At 51.7% G+C, this 23,469-nt stretch overlaps 2 protein-coding genes across 3 annotated transcripts; both read left to right on the plus strand.

The window, feature by feature from the left end:
• The first annotated feature begins 635 nt into the window (after positions 1-635).
• Positions 636-15,468, plus strand: HYOU1 (hypoxia up-regulated 1). The gene is made up of 24 exons (XM_075774723.1): positions 636-840; positions 1,126-1,219; positions 2,507-2,585; positions 2,898-3,052; positions 3,147-3,223; positions 4,222-4,403; positions 5,008-5,123; positions 5,813-5,996; positions 6,437-6,571; positions 7,253-7,335; positions 7,435-7,567; positions 7,892-8,079; positions 8,359-8,497; positions 8,624-8,684; positions 9,424-9,506; positions 9,607-9,795; positions 9,966-10,165; positions 10,339-10,426; positions 11,033-11,155; positions 11,511-11,644; positions 12,130-12,214; positions 12,654-12,906; positions 13,758-13,841; positions 14,359-15,468. Exons 1-24 carry the CDS (start codon positions 672-674, stop codon positions 14,418-14,420), a joined length of 3,096 nt encoding a protein of 1,031 aa, XP_075630838.1. The 5' UTR covers positions 636-671; the 3' UTR covers positions 14,421-15,468.
• Positions 15,469-15,597: 129 nt separating this feature from the next.
• Positions 15,598-23,465, plus strand: SLC37A4 (solute carrier family 37 member 4). 2 transcript variants are annotated; one of them, XM_075774727.1, is made up of 9 exons: positions 15,598-15,877; positions 15,977-16,209; positions 17,455-17,698; positions 18,963-19,121; positions 19,456-19,541; positions 20,115-20,228; positions 20,544-20,609; positions 21,676-21,814; positions 22,120-23,465. In XM_075774727.1, the coding sequence occupies exons 1-9, from the start codon at positions 15,730-15,732 to the stop codon at positions 22,284-22,286; spliced, it is 1,356 nt and encodes a 451-aa protein (XP_075630842.1). In that variant the 5' UTR covers positions 15,598-15,729; the 3' UTR covers positions 22,287-23,465. The 2 variants fall into 2 exon arrangements, with proteins under 2 accessions (XP_075630842.1, XP_075630844.1); XM_075774729.1 differs by lacking the exon at positions 20,544-20,609.
• The last annotated feature ends 4 nt before the right edge of the window (positions 23,466-23,469 follow it).

A 23,469-nucleotide genomic window follows, 5' to 3' on the forward strand; every position in this document is an offset into this window, starting at 1 on the left:
TTTGTGCCGCGGGGAGGGGCCGGAGCTGGGGGCGGAACGCTATTGGCTGCGGTAGGGGGCGGGGGCGGGGCCAGAGGAGCGTCAGGGGCGGGGCCCGCAGAGGCGGGAAGCGGCCGCCGGTGTTCTGTCCCCGCGTGAAGCCCGGCACGGGCAGCTTCCCCCCGCCCCGTTCTCCGCCGCTTTTCTCCCCTCGTGCATCGCTCCGTCACCACCGTCCTACGGCGTCGGCGGCCTCAAACATAAAGAGCTGCCCGCGCGCTGCCGGTGCCGCGGGGAAGGGGCGGAGCTGGGGGGGGGCGGAACGCTATTGGCCGCGGCAGGGGGCGGGGTCTGACAGCCCCAGGGGTGTGGTTTTCCTCAGGGGCGTGGCCCGGGGCAGGGGCGGGGCCTGGCGGCCGCCCGGCGCTTCTCATCCGCCAGGTGGCGCGCGCGCGCGCCAGTAGAGCGGTTGCCCGTTGCTTTGTCGCCACCGTTCACGCCCCTCCCGGCCCCGCGGGGTTTTTTTTTTTTTTTTTTTTTTTTTTTCCCCCCCCCCGCCCCGTCGCTCCTCGGCCAATGGGATCGAAGCTTCCGTCTTACCCGCTTCCGGCTTCCCCCTGCGACGTGGTCCAATGGGAGCTCGTGAGCCGCCGGGATTGGCGCGTGGGGGCCCGGCGTTGGCGGTCGCGCCAATGAGCTCGCGCCGCGTCCGGCACGGGAGTTGCGCGAGACGCCGGGGCCGCTTCAGCAGCACCTGCCGGTGGGACGCGACGGGCCGGGCCGGGTCGGCGGCGAGGATGGCGGGGGGGCCCGGTTGGGCGCCGGCCTGGCTGCTCCTCTGCTGTCTCCTGCCCGCAGCGGGTACGGGCGGTGCGGGGCCGGTGGCGGCTCCGGGGCTCTTTCCCGCCTGGGCCCCGGTGCGGGCAAGGCCGAGGGCGGGCTTACCGGGGATGGCGTGGGGCCGTGAGCGACCGGAGCTGCCGGCTGCCCCTGGGTGCTCCGGCTCCGCCGCCGTTCCCCGTCCCGGGTTTTTTGGGTAACGGGAAAAAGTTTGGTCTCCTGCAGCGTACGTTCTTACTGTTCTTTTTTTTTTTTTTTTTTTTTTTTCAATTTTATGTATTTAACGTGTTTCCTCACGCGCTGCAGAGCCCGTGGCGGTGATGTCGGTGGACGTGGGCAGCGAATCGATGAAGATCGCCATCGTGAAACCCGGCGTACCGATGGAGATCGTCTTGAACAAGTGAGCGGCCGCTCCTCGGGCCCGGGCCGGTGCCGGTACCCGAGATGTAACGTGGGGGGCTCCTGCCTGCTTTACCGGGGCCTGAAACATCATCGCGGGCGCCGTGAGGAGGCGATGGCTTAGAGTAACGAGGGTTCAATTAACGCCCTTCCTCTCTTGTGAGGGGAAGGCGCCCGTCCTCTTAATTGAGGATTGAGAGTCTAATTCAGCTGCTGAGCATCGTTCAGGGCGGCAGTTCGGTTTTTAAGCGTGTCGTGGGGGGGCTCGGTTGCGCTTTCGGGGGGGCCTTTTAATCAAGCAACCGCAAGCCCACGCAATTAAGGATACGTTGTGGTTCAAACGCGAAAGGACGTAGCTTCGCGTTCTTGGCTGTCCGGTTAAGGAGCCCGGTTCTCGGTTCTCCGTCGGGGAACCCCGGAGGCGGGTTTGTTTTGCCGCAGCTGTTCAGCGCCCGGGCTCATTTGTGAGGCGAATAAAGCTCTCCTTTCATTTGGCCGCTGTTGCTGCGGCCCGTCCCCCGGGCGCTGAATGAAAAACCGGCGGCTGGGAGAGGATGTACGGTCGGGAACATCCTCGTTTTCTGGGAGTCTAGACTGAGAGGTAATAAATGTGGGTTGTTTGTTTTTGTTTTTTTTTTTCCACCCGGCTCCCTGAAACTTGGCAGTCGTTGATAGAACGAGGGAACTGTCTCGCTTCGCTCGCTGGTGGAGTGAAGGAAAAATAAAGCAAGTCTTGTCTAAGTACAAAGCAGCACGCTCCAGAAAGCTACTTGTGAGCCTTTCTTCTTCCCGGCAAGTCATTTCATTGTGGCTTTGCGTTGGGAAATTGATAGCGTGTTGTGAGGCGTTTGGAAGTGGGAAGCGTGCGCTGAGCTTAGTGAGCAGCTTTAAACCGTTTCGTAGCTATCGCAGCGAAATGCTCACCTTGGTGTGCTAACGTGTGAATCGGAGCAGAAAGGAGTCACCTCTTGCTAAGTTCTCTCGCGTTACGAGAAGAATAACAATCTGCCCGCCGCGGCTTCGACTGCGGATTTGAAAGATGTCTGTCCGTGTTTTGGTAAAGCCACGTTATTTGCCCGCGTCGGGAGGGATGAAAGCTCTGAAGGGACGTGCTGCTATAGCAGCCCATCAGGTGAACGGAGCCCGGCCTTCCTCTCCGTAGGTGGTATCCGAGCACCTTCCCTTAGTCTTTCGGAAATGGAACCAAGGCCCAGCCTCACAAGGGACTCTGAATCGGCTGTTCACCTGTTTTGACTGGTTTATTGTTTATTCCTCCCTTTCTACGTAGGGAGTCACGAAGGAAAACGCCCGTGGCCGTTTCTTTGAAGGAGAACGAGCGTCTCTTTGGCGATAGCGCCCTAGGAATGGTAAGAATTCTTGTTACTCATCGCCCCAGCTGCGGTTTCCCTGCGCAGAATATATGTTCCTGCTGCTGGGTCCTTCACAATAAATGTCTGAGCTGGGAAGTTTAATTTCTTGTCCTCTACTTCTCTTGTCCTTTGTGCGTTACTGGCTTTCTGTACTGGCTCTTTGTGTATCGGTCTCGTGCTCCTAACTCCCACGACAAGAGCTGTTCTCCAGATAGCTTGGGAGAGGTTTGTTTGACGACTGCAAAGCTGAAGAAATGCAGCTGGGGGTGATGGTTTTTTTTGTTGTTTTTTTTTTTAAACTTTTTGCAGTCCATAAGGACCCCCAAGGTGGCATTCAGATACTTTCAGGATCTGCTGGGTAAGCAGATCGATAACCCCCACGTGGCGCTGTACCAGTCCCGATTCCCAGAGCACGAACTGGTGAAGGATGAAAAAAGGCAGACCGTTTTCTTCAAGCTATCCCAGTAAGTGGCTGCTTCTGGGTGGGACTTTGGCTACTGGGCTTCTACAGCTGACTCTGTTGTTGCTGTAATTTTCTTTCCTGTCTGTTTCTTGTAGAACAACACAGTATTCTCCAGAGGAGATGCTGGGGATGATCCTGAACTACTCACGTGGTCTGGCTGAGGAATTTGCAGGTTGGAAGGATCTAGTTGTTTCTTACGTTATCTGTGTGCGTGTGTTTGTACATTGTAGGATTCGAATAGAGACCGAAGGTGTTTGAAAATCCCCAGATTTTTAGAAACAGGGCGTTGGGTGTTTTCCGCTGTAGGCTCTTAGCAAGGCTTAGCAGCTATCAAGTCATCATTTGTTTCCGATACGATGCAAGTTTGGGATCTTAGTGCTATTCTTGGGGGGCAGGAACCCCAGATGCCACCCAGCCGCACAGTGAAGAAGCTTTACTGGCCATCTCCTGAGAAAGAGTAAAGTATTTTCTCACTCGTGTGTGTGACTAAAGCGGTGGCGCGTCGGTAGGGAAGTGCAGGGGAAGGTGGAAATGGCTCTGTTGAAGTCTGTGTTGAGACTCGCTGCTGAAGCTGAACTACAATTGAAGAGCAAAACCTGCCCTCTGTTGTGAAACTTGCTAACAGATTAGGGGCGGTCCTGCATGTTTTCATGCTGCGTTGCTAGTAAAACACTGCAGTAATGAAAACTGGGTGAATTTCATTGACGTGTTTGGCTTGCGTGGTTACGAGGAGGCTGTATGTTGTTTGGTTAGGAATACTAAAGCCAGTCCAAAGACTTTTCACTCTGGAAAGCGAACGCAATTCCGTGATAAAGTAAGCGATAAAGATAATGTGTTGAAATCTGAGGCATCCCCGAGCGTTTCAGAGTGTCCTAACGTGTGAAAGAGAGGTCGGTAGGCACGTGGCTTTGCAAGAATCTGCAAAGCCTGCTTGGCTTCAACGGGACGCAGGCAGATTCGTTCCTAATGATCCTGGCTGCTAACGCCGCTTCGGGTTCACGTTCTGCACCAGCCTTTACCTCGGGTTCTCTGGCATTGCTCCCGTCACCCTGTTATAATGGGTCTTTGTGTGTGGCTGATTGGAAAAAAAAAAAAACAAAAAACAAAACAAACAAACAAAAAAAACCAAAAACAAAAAAACCCCAAACACGTTCCCTGCCACTCTTTCAGAGCAGCCCATCAAGGACGCGGTGATCACTGTCCCTGCCTACTTCAACCAGGCGGAGAGGAGAGCGGTCCTGCATGCCGCTCGCATGGCCGACTTGAAGGTGCTGCAGCTGATCAACGACAACACTGCTGTGGCCTTGAACTACGGTGTTTTTAGGAGGAAAGACATCAATGCCACCGCACAGGTAGGCGCAGGTGGGAGATGCGGAGAGTCCCGTGCAAGTGCCTGCATGTGGGGGAGAAGGTGCCGCAGATAAAATTGAAAGGACTTAACTGGGAGGAAGTGGAGTCCGCTAGTCAACCGGTCTCCTCTGTTTTTGTGTGCTCATCAACAAGAGGAAGAGATGAAAACCCTGTGTGAATTCTCCGTGAAGCCTGAAAGCTTCTGGAGTGAGGGCAGGTGGCTGGGAGTTCCCGTTTAGTAAACTGGTGTTTGGTCCTTGCCCATCAACCCGGGGAGTGGGGGGAAAAACATTAGTGATATTCTAAGGTATTGGAAGACCGAGTCTGAACTACTTGATTTCCCTGAGGTTGGAGAAACTTTTAAAGAGCGAAGCTTTGTTTTCTGGTCTGTGAAAACGATGAAAAGACTTTTCTGGTCTGCTTGTGCCGAGCGTGACCCCGACCACCTCCTGTGTTTGATCACAGTACGAGTCGTGTCGTTAGGGTATGAAGCCAGGCTAGGGAGTGGATAGTCTTGGCCTGTATCAAGCTCAGTTGTGGGTTCTTTCCTTATTCATGGGGGATATCCAGGTGTTTCTGCTTCACTGTCCCAGCTTCTCTTTTCAGAATATCATGTTTTATGACATGGGAGCAGGAAGCACCGTTTGTACTATTGTAACATATCAGACAGTGAAAACTAAGGACTCGGGAACCCAACCTCAATTGCAGATCCAGGGCATTGGGTAAGAATTCAACACGAGTTGCACAAAACCCCGCAGGTCTCGGGAAAGAAACCTTTTCTTTCACAGTCTTTTCTAAACGGGGAATTTCGCAGCGAGGCTTCGGCACAGTAATTCGGACGGCAGGGTGGGAAACATTTGGAATGAGAAGGCTCCTGTTGGTAATCTGATGTTGCTGGCTTGTTGAGGAGGTAACTGAGAACTTCCAGGAGAGGACCAGTATACGGAATTTGCTTCAGGCGTGCTTTTTTTATAGCCTTGAGTCTTTTTAGCTTAATTCTGTTTCCTGTAGTCTTACAGAAGCGGAGCGTGTCTGTCTGAAAAAGCAGAGAGGAATGAAAACGCAGTAAGGAGGGGGGTGCTGTGGATCGCCAGCCTGGCAATTTTAAGTCCGAAACTTTTATACTTCTGTTTCCAAGAAAATACCTGGGACCTGACACAGTTACCCTTTGGCTTCCCAGCTGTTTGATGTGCTTGGCAATAAGGCCTTTACTGTAATTGTAATGAAATTTCCTGCTCAAAGGCTTTTGTGATAGTGAATCAATCTTTCTTTCTTTAACCATTGTTCTTTCACAATCACAGCTGATAGTACTGCAGCTACTTTTGACCACTTGCTGCTCTGCATATTTGTAAAATAACGCACAAAACTTTCTTCTATTTCAACTCGCATTTCCGTTCGTTCTTTTGCTCAGGTTTGACCGTACTCTCGGGGGTCTAGAGATGGAGCTTCGTCTCCGGGACTATTTGGCGAAACTCTTTAATGATCAACACCCTTCAAAAGACGTCCGAAAGAATCCCCGTGCCATGGCCAAACTGCTGAAGGAGGCCAACCGCCTGAAAACTGTCCTGAGCGCGAATGCTGACCACGTGGCACAGGTCTGACCTTCCGTCACGGGGTTTCCAGCTTTTTTTAGGGCTGAGGGTGGGGTGGGTAGGAACGCTGTCCCTCTGCACTGTTGGTGTGCTGAAGAGCATCGCTCCCGGTCTTCCAGGGGTGGTGGTGGCACTGGTGGTTCCTCTCAACTTGTGCCTGCTTAGCACTGCTGGTGATTAAATGAGCAGACTGGAGGAGAGTTAGTCGTGTGAAGTTTGGTAAATAAGCTTTCACTGAGAGAAGCAGCTGTCTGTTATAGCCACGTTCCGTCCTCTCGTCAGTGGCAGGGTTCGGATGAGTGCGGTCAGGTCCTAGGTGCGTTAACAAAGCTGGAACTTTTTGCAGGCTGGGCAAGTCAGGCAAAGATTTTGCTTGGAGAATGTGCCATGAATAATTTCATCCTGGCTGTGTGGTTGTTTTGTTTTGTTTTTTTTCTGGACAGATTGAGGGGCTACTAGATGACATCGACTTCAAGGCCAAGGTCTCAAGGCAAGAATTTGAGGATTTGTGCTCTGACTTGTTCCAGCGAGTCCCAGGACCTGTGCAGCAGGCTCTGAGCAGCGCAGAGATGAACCTGGTAGGTTTAGGAATGCATTAACGAGCCTGAAGCTTCTATGTACGGAGCTGCTGTCGTCTCACAATCAAAACGTGGTGATTGTGTTTATCAGCACTGCTGAGAGGTACAGATGGTTGCTGTTGTAACAGAGTGGCGTTGCTGCTGCAGTGAGGTTCCTTGCTGCGGTGTCAAGTGGGAGTGTGTCCTGGCTCCCTGCACTATGTACCAGAAACGAAGGCCTTGGAGGTGGCGTTTCTTTCCTGTTAAAAAAACTTTACTCTTTGGCTGGAGGTTTAAAAGGCTGATCTCTCCCTCTTTTTTTTTTTTTTTTTTTGTGTGTGTGTCTGACGCTGGTTCTGGTCTCTCTTCTGAAGTTTTATCTCAAAGTGTCTGGAAAGCAAATTATTGCTGTTCAGGCTTCTCCTCTGAGCACTCTGCAGCCTGTCTAATTTTGAATCAAGTCCCACGTTTCAGGTGACTTGAAGCAGCGGTCACGTTGTCCCTGTTTGACAGACGTGACTCCGGGTTCCTCATGTTGGCTTGGCTTGTGTCAGCCTGTCTGAGATCCATCAGGTGCGCTGGGACAGCAGGACGTAGCCTGGGCGTTCTCAGAGCACCACACCAGTGTGTGGTGACCGGGGAAGGGGCGTAAGGAAGCCAAAATTGCTTTCTCAAGACAAGGTGACTATTTCCAATCCCTAGGATGGAATTGACCAGGTGATTCTAGTTGGCGGTGCCACACGGGTCCCCAAAGTGCAGGAGGTTTTGCTGAAAGCTGTGGGCAAGTGAGTATGCGAGGCCCCCTTCTACTCTGCCTCTCATTGACAAATTGCTCTTCGTGGCAGCGGCTGCAAAGCTGATGTCTGTTGCTTTTCGCTTCCTAGAGAAGAACTGGGCAAGAACATCAATGCCGATGAGGCAGCTGCTATGGGTGCAGTCTACCAGGCAGCTGCTCTGAGCAAAGCCTTTAAAGTGAAGCCTTTCGTTGTTCGGGATGCTGCTGTGTTTCCCATCCAGGTAACCTTTGGCTTTCTCTTGTGCAAGGTGCAGGTAAATGGGGCTGTGCTGGGAGTAGCGTTCCACGTGACCAGTTGGGTTCCTTTGAGTAAGGAATTTTTATGGACATCTTTTTGCCAATCTAATAAAGCAAGCAGCAGAAAGTTGGCACTATCATATAAGTATCCAAGAAGCCAGGCAGATAGAAACGTCTGCTGAGGAATACTTGCCTGTCCCCCAACTTTTGCAGAGGGTAGAGCAGCCACACGTTGCGGAAATCTCTGACATAAGATGCCACAGAGGAAGTTTGCAGTTGCTGAGTCATATTTTCTGTTTGTGATCTAGGTGGAGTTTACTCGTGAAGTTGAGGAGGACGATAAATCCAAGAGTTTAAAGCATAACAAGAGGGTTTTGTTCCAGCGCATGGCGCCCTACCCACAGCGCAAAGTTATCACCTTCAACCGCTACACAGACGACTTTGAGTTCTACGTCAACTACGGAGATCTGTCCTTCCTCAACCAGGATGACTTGCGGTGAGTTGAGGCAAGCATCTGAGCGGACGGCTCCGTGGCAGCGTGACATGCCTAGCTGGGCAATTTTATCGGTGGGCGGGCCTGTGAACCTGCCTGGCCGCCAGCACGTATTTGCAGATCTGTTCTCAGAGTTGTACGCGCTTTTAGCAAACCGAACCGCGCTGATTCCTGGCTTTGCGTGGTTGTCCGTCGCCGCAAATGTGACTCTGAGAAGCAGTTAGCTGTTCTGCGGCATCGTTATCCTAAGTTTTCTCTCTGCTTTTGTCTCTGCGTCGTCAGGGTTTTTGGTTCTCTCAATCTCACTACCGTGAGGCTGAAGGGAGTTGGGGACAGCTTCAAGAAGCACTCAGACTATGAATCCAAAGGCATCAAAGCTCACTTCAACATGGATGAGAGTGGAGTACTAAGTCTTGACCGGGTAAGCGCCACCCTGTTGTGATGTGTACGTCAGCCTAGGTATTTTCCAGTTCTGACCCTCTCTCTGGTATTGACAGTCCCTGCTTAAAACTAAATTCTGTGCTTTCCCTCCCCCCCCCCGCCCAAGGTGGAATCTGTGTTCGAGACCTTGGTGGAAGACAAGCTGGAGGAGGAGTCGACGCTGACAAGTAAATGCTGAACTTTGATATTCGTACTGGCTGTTGTGTTTCACCTGCAGTAGATGGAATAACTAAAGCTTGTCGTTGCTTTGAGCAGAGCAAGCACTGTGGGTTTGGGATGTGGAAATTAAACAGATAGCCATAGCCCCCAGTTGTGTATACAGCTCCAAAATACCTAAAAGCCCTTTGCAAGTGGCTTCTGGGTGCTGCTCCTGACTGTGGCATGCATTGCGACTTGAAAAACAAGAGTCGTTTCCTCTTTGTTCGGCCACAGCTGGTAATTTCAGGAGGTCTGTCCCGAAGGGAAGTCCTGCATCCGGCGCCCTGCAGCGTTCTCCCTTCTTGTTGTCTGGGTTGCGATGCCCTGGTTTGTGCTTTGGATTGCTCAGGTTTCGGAGCACAGACTTCCCTATGGAGAGGAGTTGGAAATCTGTGTGTTTGGAGGTGAAGGGGAGACGGAGGGATGGCTAATGCAGCCACGGGTTGAGGCTTGAAGCTTTTTAGTCAGAGTTATGAATTTCAGGTCATATTCCAGCAGAGGTTGAGGCCCCGCTTGTCTGTGCACGCGAAAACACAAAGCGAAGTCAGGGAAGGATGAGTTTCTGGAGCGTATGTAGCTAACCTGCACCGCCAGGGGAGCTCCTTGGTGATCACTGTGGTTGCGAGGAGAGCAACTGAGAACTGAAGGTTAATTTCTTCCTCCTTTGGGTGTGTAATATTCCGGATTTTTTTTGTCTCCCATCAACAGAACTCGGAAACACCATCTCGAGCCTGTTTGGGGGTGGTGGGCCTACGCCAGAGACTGGAGAGAACCTCACTGATTCGGTTCAGGTGAGTTCCAGGGCGATTGCTAGTGGGAGGGGAACCCCTGGGTCTTGCTATGGCTGTTAATGCTGTTTTGGTTTCCCCTTTACTCACCTGTGATGACCAGGAAGAAGAAGAGAGCTTAGCAGAAGCAGGTAAAGAAGAGCAAGGGGAAAAACAAGACCAGAAGAGCAGTGCCGAAGATGCCAGTGACGAGCAGGGAGAAGAGAAACAGCAGTCTCCGGGTCAGGCAGAAAGCGCCCCTCCGAAAGCAGAGTCGCAGAAAAAGGAAGAAGGCGAGAAATTAGAGTCTCAGGTGAGCATCGGATTGAAGGGATGGGACTGTGATTTTGGTGCCTGAGAACTGGGATTTCCTCAGTGGAATTCTTCTTTGCCCGTTAGTGCCTTGCCTTAGAAAAAAACTTGTGGAATCTGCAAATCTGTTCCCTTGCCTGAGAACCTGTTACAGGATTTTATCTGTTACAGGATCCCAAAGAAAGGAGAGAAAGTGCGAAGGAGGAAGAGCCGTCCAAAAGTTCCAGTGACAGCACAGTTACCAAAACGGAGGAAGAGAAGAAGATCAAAGCACCCAAGAAGCAGAAGCTTGTCCACGAGATCACCATGGAACTGGATGTAAACGATGTGCCTGACCTGCTGGAGGATGAACTGAAGAGCTCGATGAAAAAGTATGTTTGAAATGGCTCTGTCTGCTAAGTTAAAGCTCTAGATAAAGGAAGGGGATTGCTGTGGAGCGGTGATAGCTCACGTGGTGCTGCAGTCCTCGGAAGCTGATCTATACGATGTGGTGCTCGTCTAAAGGCACTCGCTACCTTTGATTTCTGTTCTCTTCGCATGTTAGACTCCAAGACTTGACAGTCAGAGATCTAGAGAAACAGGAAAGAGAAAAATCGGCCAACAGCTTGGAGTCATTCATCTTTGAGACCCAGGTAAGAGAGGGGTGTAAAGAAAGGAGAATTCCTGGAGAAGCAGGCAGAAGTGTCTTACGCAGCTTGGCTGGTCTGAATGCAGGGGAGGTGTTTGAGGTGGGGGAAGCTGATTTGAAGAGCCCAGCTTTTGTCTTTCAGTCACTTTTTCTGCTACCATGAGGCTTCTCAGGCCCACGTGGCCTTGGGATGTTTCCTTGATGCAAAATGAACGCTTCCCTTGGCGCGTCTAACATGTTAAACTGGCTTTCCAGTATCCCTCACGTGACTTACCTGTGTGTTTTGGAACAATTACACCCAGGCTGTAAAGAAGCTACAGCTTCTCAGGAACTGTTGTGCAGACAAGGCGACTAGCGCTAAGTGCGTGTGAAATTAAAGTTGTTGCGGCTTTACCATCCTATACCTGGTGTGGGTGGGGGCATTGCCATTGTGCTCCTGGTAATGCTGGGAGCGGGAGCTCAGATTTGGGAGGGCTGGATGAGGATCTCCTGGCCAGTGCGGGCAGCGCCGCAGGAGTTGAGAGTCTAGCCCGCTTGCGAGTGGGTGACCCGGTGGTTTTATGCTTCCACGCTCGGTGCTACTTGACGTGCTTGCTTTGTTCTTTCCCAGGACAAGCTTTACCAAGAAGAGTATCAGTTTGTCTCAACGGAGGAGCAGAGGGAAGAAATTTCCAGAAAGCTTAGCGAGGCTTCCAGTTGGATGGAGGAGGAGGGCTATGCAGCCACGACTAAGGTATTGCTGCGTGCAGTCAGGGTACCAGTCTGCTATCGCTGACATGGGAACGGCCACACAGGCTGACAGAGTATCGATCCATCTTGATCCTTTGTGATCCGGTTCTCGGAAGTTTCTTGCTTCCTCAGTGCATTTATGCACAGAACAAGATAGGAAGTTCTTCCAGCCGTGAGTACATCTTCAACAGCTTCGGCAGTAACCTGCTGGTTCCACATCAAGCTTAGTCACACAGTTCTTTTAGCTGTACTAAAATAGTAAATTTGATAGAGAGAACCTGCCGTTTTAACTTCTGAGGTCTACAACATTAGACAGTGGGCTAACTAAGTGTCTCCTTTCCCCTCTGCCCCGTTTGCAGGAGCTGAAAGACAAGCTTTCAGAGCTGAAAAAGCTTTGTAGGAACCTCTTCTTCCGTGTCGAGGAAAGGAGAAAGTGGCCGGAACGCCTGTCTGCCCTGGAGAGTCTGCTCAACCACTCAACCATCTTTCTCAAGTAAGAGCAAGCTGTTGGGAAGGAGTGTCATACAGCTGACAATGTAAGAGGTGCCAGCGGAACGTGACCAGATCGAATGTGGCCGGAAAGTCGCTAGGGCTTCTTGAGAGAAGGCGACCCAAGCCCTGCGTACTAGCGCTCAGTTCTGCAGAACCCACTAACAGAAGCACGCAAGCTCTGTTTAAACTGTACGCACCGCTTGGAAGTGGATTTTTCCCTCTTTGTTCTATGGCCTCAGCTTTTTCTACTTTCCTTGTTCTTCTGATCTCGTGATAGCTGTGTTTGCTGGCTGTGTATTCCATTCTTAGTATCCAGAGATGGATTTAGGACTCTGTTTCTTGCAGATGCCAGAGACGTAAATGTAAAATGTACTAATTGGTCAGTAACTGCAGTGGCTAGTTTGGATTAGCAGAGCTGTAAATACTGAGTTGCCAAGGTACGGTCTGTTTGGTTTAACAGAAATAAACTTTCTTCTTATTTTTAAGGGGAGCCCGAATGATTCCAGAGTCTGACCAGATATTCACAGAAGTGGAACTGAATACACTGGAAAAAGCCATCAATGAAACAACGGTAGTAAAGGATGGAACGGATCTGGGGGAGGGTGGGGGCAGCAGTTTGGGTCACGTTTCCTGTCCCAAGTAGCGATAGGTCACGTACTTTCACTCAAGGTCATGGAATAGAGCATGCATGTCATGTTTCCCTGCTACCAGCAAATATCAGCTGTGTCTTCTAATGCCCAGCTTGACCCCAGACTGCTTTGAGGGGGACAGTTGTCTCTGGCAGCGGTGGTGTAGCCCAGTAATCTGGCTGCATTTTTTAAAAGCAGACGCTGGGTTTTGAGGGTTCTGTTTCTTTATTTTGTCCTATGTGTGGGTAAGAAAGAAGCTGGTGGAAATGTAGCGGGGAGCAGTGTTATCCTGAGTAAGTTAGAAGGCCCGGGAGGTGATGTACGGTGGTTTCTGGAACCAAAAAGCACCCCAAAAGGCACCTCTTCCCTCCCATCCCACAGACTTGGAAAAACGAGACACTGGCTGAGCAGAACAAGCTCTCTCCTACTGAGAAACCCATCCTGCTGTCCAAAGATATAGAGCTCAAGATAGCAGCCCTAGACAGGGAAGTGCAGTATCTTCTGAACAAGGCCAAGTTTGCCAAACCCAAACCCAAAAAGGAGAAGAACACCACAAAAACCGATTCAGGCAAGAATGCCACAGCGACTTCTGAGAGCGAGAACACTATCCCTCCCACGGAGGGGAAGCAAGAAGGTAAGGAGCGGGTGGGGAGCGTGCATATATGTATCTCCCAGTATATAATTACCATGTGTAACACACTCGTTGCGCACGGTCTCTCTGCCTTGAGAGAAAGGTTGCTAAATAAGTGAAGACAACAGCGAACCGTAGGATGAAATGATCCTCTTTAATTTTCAAAGACAGCTGGGAAAAATCTAGGTGTGGCAGTGTCCTTTTTCCCCCACCATTTGTTTGGTTTTTTTCTCTGTGAAAGTATTTATAAACTTCCTGGGATGACTGGTCAGTATCTGTGTCTCTTTTTGGCTGGCTGCCTTATAGGAAAGATAAGCCATCAATTGCCTTCTCGGTGTCCAGAGCAAGTATTCAAGGTTGTGTCCTATATCAAGGAACAGAACTAATTGTTGATGAGAAAGCTTTGTGGCTTAGATGGACCGCAGAAAAAAAAAAATCTCTTGGGACACTAAGACTTGCAGTTGTCTGAACTTTTTAAGATCCTCGGGTTCCGAGTGTCCTGGTCCTTTTAAACCTGGACCGCTGTTTGTCAGCGGAGTTTCCTGCCGGTTCCATCTCTTGGGATGCTTAAGAGCTCCAAAGGCGACTTGCCTGTGCAACCGGTGAATCTCCAGGGCTTCTAGGGACATAAAGCTTGGCAGATAGAGGCAGTGAGAAATAAGGAGCAGTTCTGTGATGCTTTCCTCTGGACATCGTAGAGAGATCCGCTGTCAGAGTGAATTGCTACAATCCTGCTGAGGCACCACAGCTGGCTTGTTCGTAAACCTTGCTGCTGGTCACCTCACCTTGCTGTGCCCAACCTCTTCTGTATTCTCCCTTAACTTTTGTGCTGTTTCTTTCTGCTTGAAACACAGACAAACCTGAGGATATCGGTCCAGCCAAGGAACCTCCTACAGCTGAGAAAGTAGCAACAGGCGATGAGCCTGGATCAGACTCTGGTGAGTAAATGTTTGCCTAACGGTCTGGAACTTGGTAGCTACAAGCGCAAGCTGTCCGCGTGCTCCTTTCCATCTTTTTAGCTGTAGGAGGTAGTAAGAACCCCCGACTGCGAAGCAGTTGTTAATTCCGCAAAGGGGAAGGCAAAAATTTCGGTTCCTCGCCGTTCCCACGTTTTCGTTGTTCCGGGTGAAGTTGTAACGTACCGCTGCCTCGGCAGCTGCTTGATGCTTCGATCGCTGCGGCTTAGAGCCAGTCCCGTAGCTGTAAGCCTGTCTTTGTTAAAGAGCTGATGCGCGGGTGCCTGCTTATTCTGCCGGTCCCAGTGCGAGGACGGCGACGTTCCAGAGGTGGAGGGCAGGAATATCTTCAGCTCTTTGGAGCCGAGCATCGCTCCCCAAAGCGCTCCCCCGAGGGAGAGTTTGGTGGAATACTCGATGAACGTCAGCGACTCGCGGCGCTGCCTTTTACGCTGCAAAAACCGTTACGGTGCCTAACTGAGTTTACTTTGTTACACAGGGTCCAAGAAAGAGAAGAAGCCAGAAGCTGGAGGAGAAAGCAGGAAAAACGATGAGTTATAACACCCCTGAAATCCCACTAGCGTCAACATCTATTTATTTCATGGTTACTTTCTTGTTTTTATAATGGACCTGGTTAGTCATGATGTAAATGGAACACCACAACAAACAGGCTGATGACGACAACAACATGGGATAGAGATGTAAATTTTATTTTTTTCTTGGGATTTTGCCGCTACTAACTTAGTGAATTGTTTTTTGTTTTTTTTCTTACGTGTTTAAAGGTGGGAAGTGTGCCCGCCAAGAGTTGTCTCAGTTTCAGTACGGAAGTCGCCAAAGTGACTTTCCTGTGGAGAGAAACATCTTAAGCTTTAGGAAGTAATTTGGAACATAAACTCTGTGCCACCCCCCCTCTGGTGAAGATAAATGGGACGAATGCAGAAGCGTAGGTAGCTGAAGCGGTGGCGTCTTTGCGTACGAGGGCCTAGGTTTAAAGCAGTGGTGCGATTTCAGCTGACGGGAGGTGTATTCCCATTTGGATTCAGGGGACGGTGGAACAGAAATGGGGAGGTGGACGCTCGGCGCTTCGAGGTAAGCGAGCGTCTATTTTCCGTAGAGTGTCGTTCAGCCCATCTCTATCCGTGCTCTGTAGCAGAGTCTGAACGCTGTGGAGCGGGACAAACAGATTCTGTTTATAGTTTGCTATAAAAGAGGGGAAAAGAAAAAAAAAAAAGCTCAGAACTGTCTACCCCGAAGGCGAAGGAGACTGAAAGCAGACCCCGTTAGCCCGTCTCGCGCTCGGAGCAACAACCGGTAACGGAGGGCAGGGGCGGCACAGGGTTAAGGCAAGAACCGAACTGGCGCAGGGAACCGTCACTGTCCTCCTTCCTCTGTATCTTGTGCGCTCGGACCGGCTTCATCGCGAACCTCCATGCCCGCGGCCTCCCTCCTCCTCGGGCCGCTCACGCCGCTGCGATACCCGAGCGGAGTTTCGGATCGACCCAAGCGGCCGGACGCCTGTGAATGTGCATCTGGTGTCGTTCTCCATTTTTCTTCTTTTTTTTTTTTTTGGCCTCTTCGACCAAACCCAATAAACAATACACTTCCTTGACGCTCTCTTCACAGCGCTTCCCTCTGTGCGCGGGGGCGGAACGGGGCCGCGGGGGCGGGGGCGGGGACGGACCGCAGGGCGGGCGGACCGGGGCGGAGCTCGTCGCCCAATGGGAGCGGCGGGGCGGGGCGGGACTTCCGGGGCTGCAGCAGGAGCCGGTGGAGCCGGGCGGTGCGTCTGTCTGTCCGCCCGCCGGGCTCGTCTGCCCCGTCCCGTCCCGTTCCGTTCCGTTCCCGCCTGGCTGCGGAGGAGCGCGGCGGGATGGCGGCCGGCGGGTACGGGCGGTACCGGGCCGTCATCTTCACGGCCATGTTCGTCGGGTATACGCTGTATTACTTCAACCGCAAAACCTTCTCGTTCGTCATGCCCGCCGTCATGGCCGAGGTGCCGCTGGGGAAGGACGAGCTGGGTGAGTGCCGGGACATCCCCCCCCCCCAAACCCACCCCGCGGCCCTGCCTGCCCGGTGCCGGTGTTAACGGGCGGTTAACGGGCTCTGCCCCGCCGCAGGTCTCATCACCAGCAGCCAGTCCGCGGCGTACGCCATCAGCAAGTTCGTCAGCGGCGTCCTCTCCGACCAAATGAGCGCCCGCTGGCTCTTCTCCTCCGGCCTCCTGATGGTGGGTTTGGTCAACGTGGTCTTCTCCTGGAGCTCCACCGTCGCGGCGTTTGCTGGGCTCTGGTTCCTCAACGGCTTGGCCCAGGGACTGGGCTGGCCGCCCTGCGGGAAGATACTGCGGAAAGTAAGCGTTTGTTGGGGAAGGCGAGGGGGCAAAACTTCTCCCGGCGGCAGGTCGGCACGGGCCGCCTCGCGGGAACGCTTGCTCCGAATCCAGAGGCTCTTCCCGCCTCCTTCGAGCCAAGGAGGTGGAAACCGCTAGCCGTGCTTCCTTCTGCACGCAGAGCAAGTTTCCGTGCGCGAGGTTCTGCTTGTTCTGGCAAAGATTCAAAAAGCTCCTTCGCCCTTGCGTTTACACGCCTTGGTTCTGGCTCAGCTTGATAAGTAACGTCCCCTGGTAGCGGACCTTCTCCGCTGTACGAGACGTTGTTTGTTGGAATTCAGTATTTTAAGCGTGCAGGTCTGCTCATCTCTTTGCCGTTGCGGCGGGGTGCTGCTGGGCGAGGAGCGATGAGCAGAATTCCATCCGCACGCTCCGGGAACTCGGGAATTGCAAATCGCAGGCTGTTCAGGTAGAAAACAGGGTAATGTTTGGAGGAAGAGCATGAGTCAAGCCTCTAAGCTCTGCGTGTGTGTTTGGGTTTCGTGACAATCGAAACGGAAGAGATCGATTTCTGCCTTAGGGCAGAAGCAAAGGAGGTCAGCTGCGTGCTAACCTCTCTTGAAAAATGTAAAATCCAGAAATGCACGTACGTGCGGGACGAGGGGAGGTGAACAACTGCGTTGCCGTTCTGTGAGGCATCTAGCTGGCGAGAAAAGGGCTGTCGGGATGGTTGTGTGCATGGAAAGGAAGGGCCCGAGCAGCAGAAACAATAGGCACGTTTTTTTCCGAAGACATTCGTGAATGTTGCTCTCGGATGTTTTCCTGCTGACAGCAACCACCTGAGTGGTTCTGGCTCCGAGCGCGCCTTGCGATACAGAGCCGATCGTGCCTGATCCTTAATGCAGCGGTGAATCCTAAAGTCACCCCGTGACTCTCTGCGTATCAGTTCACGGTCCTGTGCCAGCCGACCTTTCCGGGAGGGCGCTTGTCCCTCGCGAGCCAGCACGCAGAACCGTGCCTCTCCCGGCCCTGCGTCTCGGTTTCGTGGTCTGTAAATGGAAATAACTCCGAGCTGGCTTGCGGTGTGAGCAGCTGTCGGGCTCCTATGGCTGACCCTTGCGTAACGTTTGGAGTTCCCTTTACCTGCTTTTGTAGATCTGTGTCTGAATTGCCCCAAACCCGCAATGTGGGTCTTGATTCAGGATTTTCACGTGCAGCGTCGCTCTCTTTCTCAGACCTCACGCCGCTTTTCTTGTTGTTGCGCAGTGGTTCGAGCCTTCCCAGTTTGGGACTTGGTGGGCAATCCTGTCTACAAGCATGAACTTGGCTGGAGGCTTAGGCCCCATCGTCGCTGCCCTCATGTCTCTGAACTACGACTGGCGCATGACTTTGTCCTTCTCTGGCTTCCTCTGTGTGGTCGTCTCTTTTGTTTGCCTCGTCCTGATTAAAAACGAGCCGTCGGATGTCGGGCTACCCAACATTGAACAAGGAGCCAAGAAAGGGAAGAAAGGTGAGCGTGAGACTTTATCGTAAGCAGGCAGCTGCAGTGTCCTGGTGCGAACGTGTCGCTCTCGGCATACCGAGACCTCCCTCCTTCCCGCTTCCCAAAATTGCTGCTCGGCGGGGTACGTCTAAGCGGTTTGTTTCAGCAGCTTTGTTCTGGTAACTGTTGAGCTGCTGCATTGAAGTTATAAATCGTACAAACGGAGCCCCGGTGTAGTCTTGTGGGAAGGGGCCAGTGTACAGGCTTCTGAGACTGCCGCAGGAAAGCGCGGCAGAGCGGAGGAAGAGCCCGACCGCCTGTTAGTTCTGTTCCTGCCAGCGATCGTGCGTGCATCGCCGAGATGCTCGTGGCTGGCTGTTTCATCTCCCCGTCTGCGTGATGTCTTCCTACTAACAGTGTCCTCGTTTTCTTGGGGCTTTATTTGCTTAGACTGTGAGCAGAGTCTCCTGGGGGGGGGGGTACAAGGGAGAGAGAGAAAAAAACATGCAACAGCAGGGAATGCTTCCTTAAGCCTGACCTTCCTCTCCTCCACGTTACCAGAGGACAGGCAGCTCTCCCCTCACCCCGCCGTGGGTTCTCTTGACCCCTGGCTTGCGGTGGACTCTGCTCAGTGTTTTCTGTCCTAACCTAGGACATCTGGTTAGTCAATGTTTGTTCAGACCACTCAGTGTGGTGCTCCTCTGAAAGCAGAACAGGTAGAGGGGAATTGCAACAGAGGTTTGCTGTAGGATTTTAAAGGCCAGTGGAAACTCAGCCTACCTTCCGCACCGTCCTGCGATGCCTGTGCCGCTAGACTTGACCTCTTTGTGCACAAAACCAATATTGCTTCTGTAGGGTAGGTTTGTAGGCGTTCTTGGACGACAGACGCAAAAATAAAGGTAGCACCTGAAAGTCAGCATCTTCGTTTGGGTCTGTGGAGCGGCTTTCCCAGAGCAGAGCTTAAAAGCGTTAGCGCAAAATCTGGAGAAGCAGAAACAACCTTTGTGAAGGGTTTATTGGCAACCGCGGTACAGGGAATCACTTGGAGTAGCATTTTGATTATTCTTTTGAAGTCTAATGAATGTGGAATGAATTGACAGAAAAGATTCTGAAATCACAGCAAGCCCAGAGCAAAGGGGAGGTAAAGCTATTCGCTGCCAGTAGCTATGAGTATCTCCCTCTGTAAGGACGTTCTTACGCGTGAATCCCGCTTGCCGATCTGTCTGCGATCTGTAGTGGTTCGGTAGCCGTGCTCAAGCGGCAGTAACATTCCTCCTGATCTTCCTTGCAGGTTCCTCCAACGACAACAGCACTCTGACAGAGCTGCTGCTCTCGCCGTACCTCTGGGTGCTCTCAACAGGCTACCTGGTCGTTTTTGGAGTGAAAACGTGCTGCACCGACTGGGGACAGCTCTTCCTGATCCAGGAGAGGGGACAATCCATGCTCGTGGGTAAGACGTCACGAAGGCAAGGGGTTTGGGGGGTGCAGCGCAGAGCTCAACTGGGTACAGCAAAAGGATGCGGGCGCCTCCGTCTGAGGGCCTCATTTGCTTACCTCCTACCTGTCCATTTAGACGCACGTAGTTACCAAAATAACTTGCTGAGGGAGGTAAGTTACTGCGTGCGCCGAGGGCCCCGGTGCTGTCTGGGGGACGAGCTGGAGGGGTCCTGTCCAGCAGAGCTGCTCCGAGCTGACAGCGGTTGAGCTTGGTCTAAAGCACGTAGCGGCTGTGCTCTTTGGTGACCGAACCTGACGGCCTGTTCTTTGCTTCGCCTACGTTCTAGGTAGTTCCTACATGAGTGCCTTGGAGATTGGGGGTCTGGTGGGAAGCATTGCTGCTGGATACCTTTCTGACAGAGCGGTAGCGCGAGTGAGTAATCTGGACTCTTGGATACGCTGGGCAGTTGACGCAGCATCCGTTCGAGCTGCTTCAGAATTTTTGCAGTTTGTTTTGGCTTCCTTTGCGAGTGCTTGAGGATGACTTACCTCCCCCCGCCCCTTCTCTAATACCCGCACCGGTAGCGGAGCAGACTGCTCCCCTTGTTTATGTTGCTCTGGAGATTCAGGATTTCTGTCTTCCCAAGCTCTTCTTTTGGATGCAGTTCCCTGTCTAAAGTACCCTGCTTTGAAATGGGACTTTTGAAAAAAATCAGACTGTTCTCGATTAACCCATTTCTTTCCCTTCATGCAGAGGTATGTTCCGGGTAGAAATAGAGCACGGTTGATAAGGGAAATACCATTCATCACCAAGAGCTTCTCGTTTAGCGCGGTTTGACCGCAGACAGTCCTTAAACCCAACCGAGAAGTCTTGCCAAAAGGCGTGCTTTTGGTGCGCCGTCCGTGTTTCTGACTGGGCCGCGTGGACGGCATTAGTTACCACGAGTATAAAGCGGAAGGAATCCTTCCAGTTTCTGACCCTGGGGTTTCCCTTCCTGCATTACAGGTGGGTCTGTCAAGCTACGGGAACCCTCGGCACACGCTGCTGCTTTCCATGATGGCTGGGATGTGCGTGTCCATGTTTCTCTTCCGCGTCACGGTCACGGGCGATTCTCCCAAGGTAATCCATGCGCGAGCAGCTGGCCGTGGGTTGTAGGGAGAGCCCTTTAACGGTGAGGAGTTTGATGATGGGGAGCGCGACTGTTTTCTTCACCCTTCCCAAGAACTGTTAAGTTTGCATTTTCTTTCTTTGCGCTACAGAAAAGCAGGCTCACGTAGTGTGGGTTGGACTGCTGCTGCTGCTGCCTAAGTCGGCTTGGGGAGCCCACATTACCGGCTGTAGCGTAGGCACGGCTTGCATCTGTCCTCGTGATTGCTAAATGAATGAAACCTCTTTTCTCCTTTCCTTTTTTTTTTTTTTTCTCTTCTTCTTCAGGAAAATCACCTCTGGACTGTAGCCTTGCAACCTCTAGCTGATCTTACAGGCCTAAAAGAACGTGAGGTTTCTGCCTTGAGTTTTTTTCCTTCCTCTGCCTGTTTCTGCTTTCGTTCATCTGCCTTTTTCCTATCCTGGGAGGTTGGTTAGCACACCAGAACTTAGAACCAGGGCATTGAGAAGAGATTACTGTAAGTTTTGTAAAAGAAATTTTTTCTTATAATCATTTGGTCACACTAGCTGACTTTTTTAAAAGTCTGAATATAACATTTTTAAGTTGTTATATAGGTTCTGAGGACGCTTGTTCATCAGGTAAAATGTAAGCAGTTAAGGAGTCTTGTGAGTGAGTTCAGGAGGAACGATTCTGTTCCTGCAGATGCCTTACTGCTTAACTTGGGCAAGTGTTTTCCTAACTCTTTGTTTCTGTTTCCCACCTGGAAAATACGATGGCGCTTACTTCCCTCTGGGCATCTTAAAATGGTGTTCAAAAAGCATGCCATGTAATCTCGAGGCGGTCAAGTTACTTATCCTTTGTTGTCCTTTCACAAGCGACTGATAAATTCCGAGCCAGGTAGTTTTCTTAGCGCGTAACTAACGCTGAAGTTCAGACTGCGTTGGGGGTTCTTTGGTTTCGTTTCTGTGTTTGTTCAGTAACATCGCAGTTATCAGATAGTGGCTACTCGCAAAGAAAGATGCTCTGATCGGTCGCTCGCATCTCAGATGAGAAAAGCTTTTTAGTTGGTGTCTCCAGGATCATTCTTAGAAGCGACTCGATTCACAGCTCTCTCCTGCGATTTCACGGGCTCATTGCCCGGCTCTCCTCGAGGTTTTGTTTTTTTCTTGCAAAACAGCGCCTATCGTGTGTGTATGCAGTGCAGAGGGCAGGACTGTAGGCGAGAGGAGAGCTCGTGCTGGCTGACGAGACGGTGCGGTGGGGGTGCAGCTGGGCTGTGTGTACGTGGGGTCTGTTCCCGGCTTGAGCTCTTCCGTCTGCCGGCCAGGGAGCTGGTGGCAGGCCCAAAATGTCAAAACCCCCTCGTACTGTGCACAGGATCTGAGATTTGTCAGCAGCTGCTGATTGATGGCGGTAAGATGCACAGATCCTGTTTCTGATCTTAACTTGTTTTGACAGCTGTGGATCCTGACTCTGGGAGCTGTGTTTGGGTTCTGCTCCTACGGGCCGATTGCCCTGTTCGGGGTTATAGCCAACGAAAGCGCGCCCGCCAACCTGTGCGGCACCTCCCACGCCATAGTGGCACTCATGGCCAACGGTGAGTAATGCCCGTTTTCCCCAAAAAACAAACAAAACCCCTGCCTGTTCTCGATGAAGTCTGGTCTAGCCCCTGGCTGCCAAGTTACTGATCACGGGAGGTTGCCTAAGAAGCAGAGATAGTAGAGCTGGAAGCCTCGGGGATGCTTCCTGCTGTACCTGAACAGTTAGGCGGGGTTTTTTTTGGCCTTATGTTTTACGTTCAAACCAGGCCTGAGGACTTTTTATATGTGCAAAAATGCGTGTTGGCAGATAAAACTGAGACGCTCGAGCGTTGCTAGTTTTTCTCTTTGTTTTTCCTTACAGTTGGGGGTTTTCTGGCTGGACTACCCTTCAGTACCGTTGCCAAACACTACAGCTGGGCCACAGCGTTCTGGGTAGCTGAAATCACCTGTACCGGCAGCACGGTGGCTTTCTTCTTACTGCGCAACATCCGCACCAAGATGGGCCGGGTTCCCAAGAAGGCTGACTGAGGATAAGCTGCTTGGTGAAAAGGATGCTCGTTTCTTGTTTAACTGGCCAAGGAGTGAGTTTACCTATTGCTGCAATCTTGGTAAAAATGTCTCGATTTCTCGTCCACTGTCACGTGCCTGAGGGCACGAGGTTCTCACTACTGATCACTTTTTTTTTTTTTTCCCCCTCGAGATGTGATAATTCAGCTAGTTTACATTTGCAATAATTTTACTGTACCTCCTTCTCGTAGCACTGTTGGCGAAGCAAGCGGGCTTCGCAGCCCCAGCTTCGCCACTAGAAGTACTCTAAAACGACTGGCTTCAGGTGCTGTCACATTTAGTTTTGTCCTTAGCGTTCATCTCAGCCATTAGCTGTTAATTCAGCCTCGTTCAGGGGTGCCGAAGCGAGCCTTCGCTCGTCCCGTGCAGCTGCCTGGGTTTGCTTAGGCGAGAGCAGCGTGGCTTTAGTTTTGCCCTGGATTAGCCGTTGGGAGCGAGGGCAAGGTTTCGCTCTGGACAAGCGGAACGCCAATGCCGTGCTGTGGCAGGGCTCCCCACAGCACTTAGAAATAGGCACGTTTCCAAGAAATTCTTGGCACTTCAGGGGAGAGCGTTTAGAGAAGCTCCTTCTGTTGAACTGATCCTGCCCGGTGCGATTTCTGTGTACGTCGTTAATGATTTGCAAGGGAGGCGGCGGCTGCTGCCAAGTCAGCTCGTAGGGAGCGCTCTGCAAATCAGCCAGAACGGACCCGGCGGCAGGTATTGCGACAGCAGCTACTGCCGGCCCGCAACACCTGCAGCTGGGTTTCATGAAAACCCGTATTTCTAGCATTGCCTTGTATTTTTTTCAGTACGAGGTGTGTAGTCTAGGATGTTTTTGGTCAAGAGGTGCAACTCTCATGGCTGCAGAGCCAGCGGCCTCGAGCAGTTAGGCCCCAGCACTCTTTGCAATAAGTAGACTCAGGTTTTTACCCAGGCTTTTGTTGAATACTCGTCGTTTTTCCCCGAAAGGATTTACTGCTTTAGGGTCCTGGAAGAGGCAAGTTTCAACTCGTGAAGAACCTGCGTGCAGGTACTTTGCTGAACAGCTCGGTTGCAAGAGTAGGTAGCCAGCCTTAATTAAAACAATGGAAGTGAATTACATTTTGTACTTAATTATATGATCTTCTACTATCTGTGAAATAAAAATGGAGCAGTGTCGCTA

The sequence above is a fragment of the Balearica regulorum genome, chromosome 23 (genome assembly GCF_011004875.1).
Source record: "Balearica regulorum gibbericeps isolate bBalReg1 chromosome 23, bBalReg1.pri, whole genome shotgun sequence".
Lineage (NCBI taxonomy): Eukaryota > Metazoa > Chordata > Aves > Gruiformes > Gruidae > Balearica > Balearica regulorum.

Excerpts from the sequence above, each read along its gene's own strand:
- HYOU1 (XM_075774723.1), top strand. The coding sequence starts at position 672 with ATGAGCTCGCGCCGCGTCCGGCACGGGAGTTGCGCGAGACGCCGGGGC. Across the intron at positions 9,507-9,606 it reads ACCTCACTGATTCGGTTCAG|GAAGAAGAAGAGAGCTTAGC; the intron begins GTGAGTTCCAGG and ends TGTGATGACCAG. Across the intron at positions 9,796-9,965 it reads GCGAGAAATTAGAGTCTCAG|GATCCCAAAGAAAGGAGAGA; the intron begins GTGAGCATCGGA and ends TATCTGTTACAG.
- SLC37A4 (XM_075774727.1), top strand. The coding sequence starts at position 15,730 with ATGGCGGCCGGCGGGTACGGGCGGTACCGGGCCGTCATCTTCACGGCC. Across the intron at positions 16,210-17,454 it reads GCGGGAAGATACTGCGGAAA|TGGTTCGAGCCTTCCCAGTT; the intron begins GTAAGCGTTTGT and ends GTTGTTGCGCAG. Across the intron at positions 19,542-20,114 it reads CTGACAGAGCGGTAGCGCGA|GTGGGTCTGTCAAGCTACGG; the intron begins GTGAGTAATCTG and ends CCTGCATTACAG.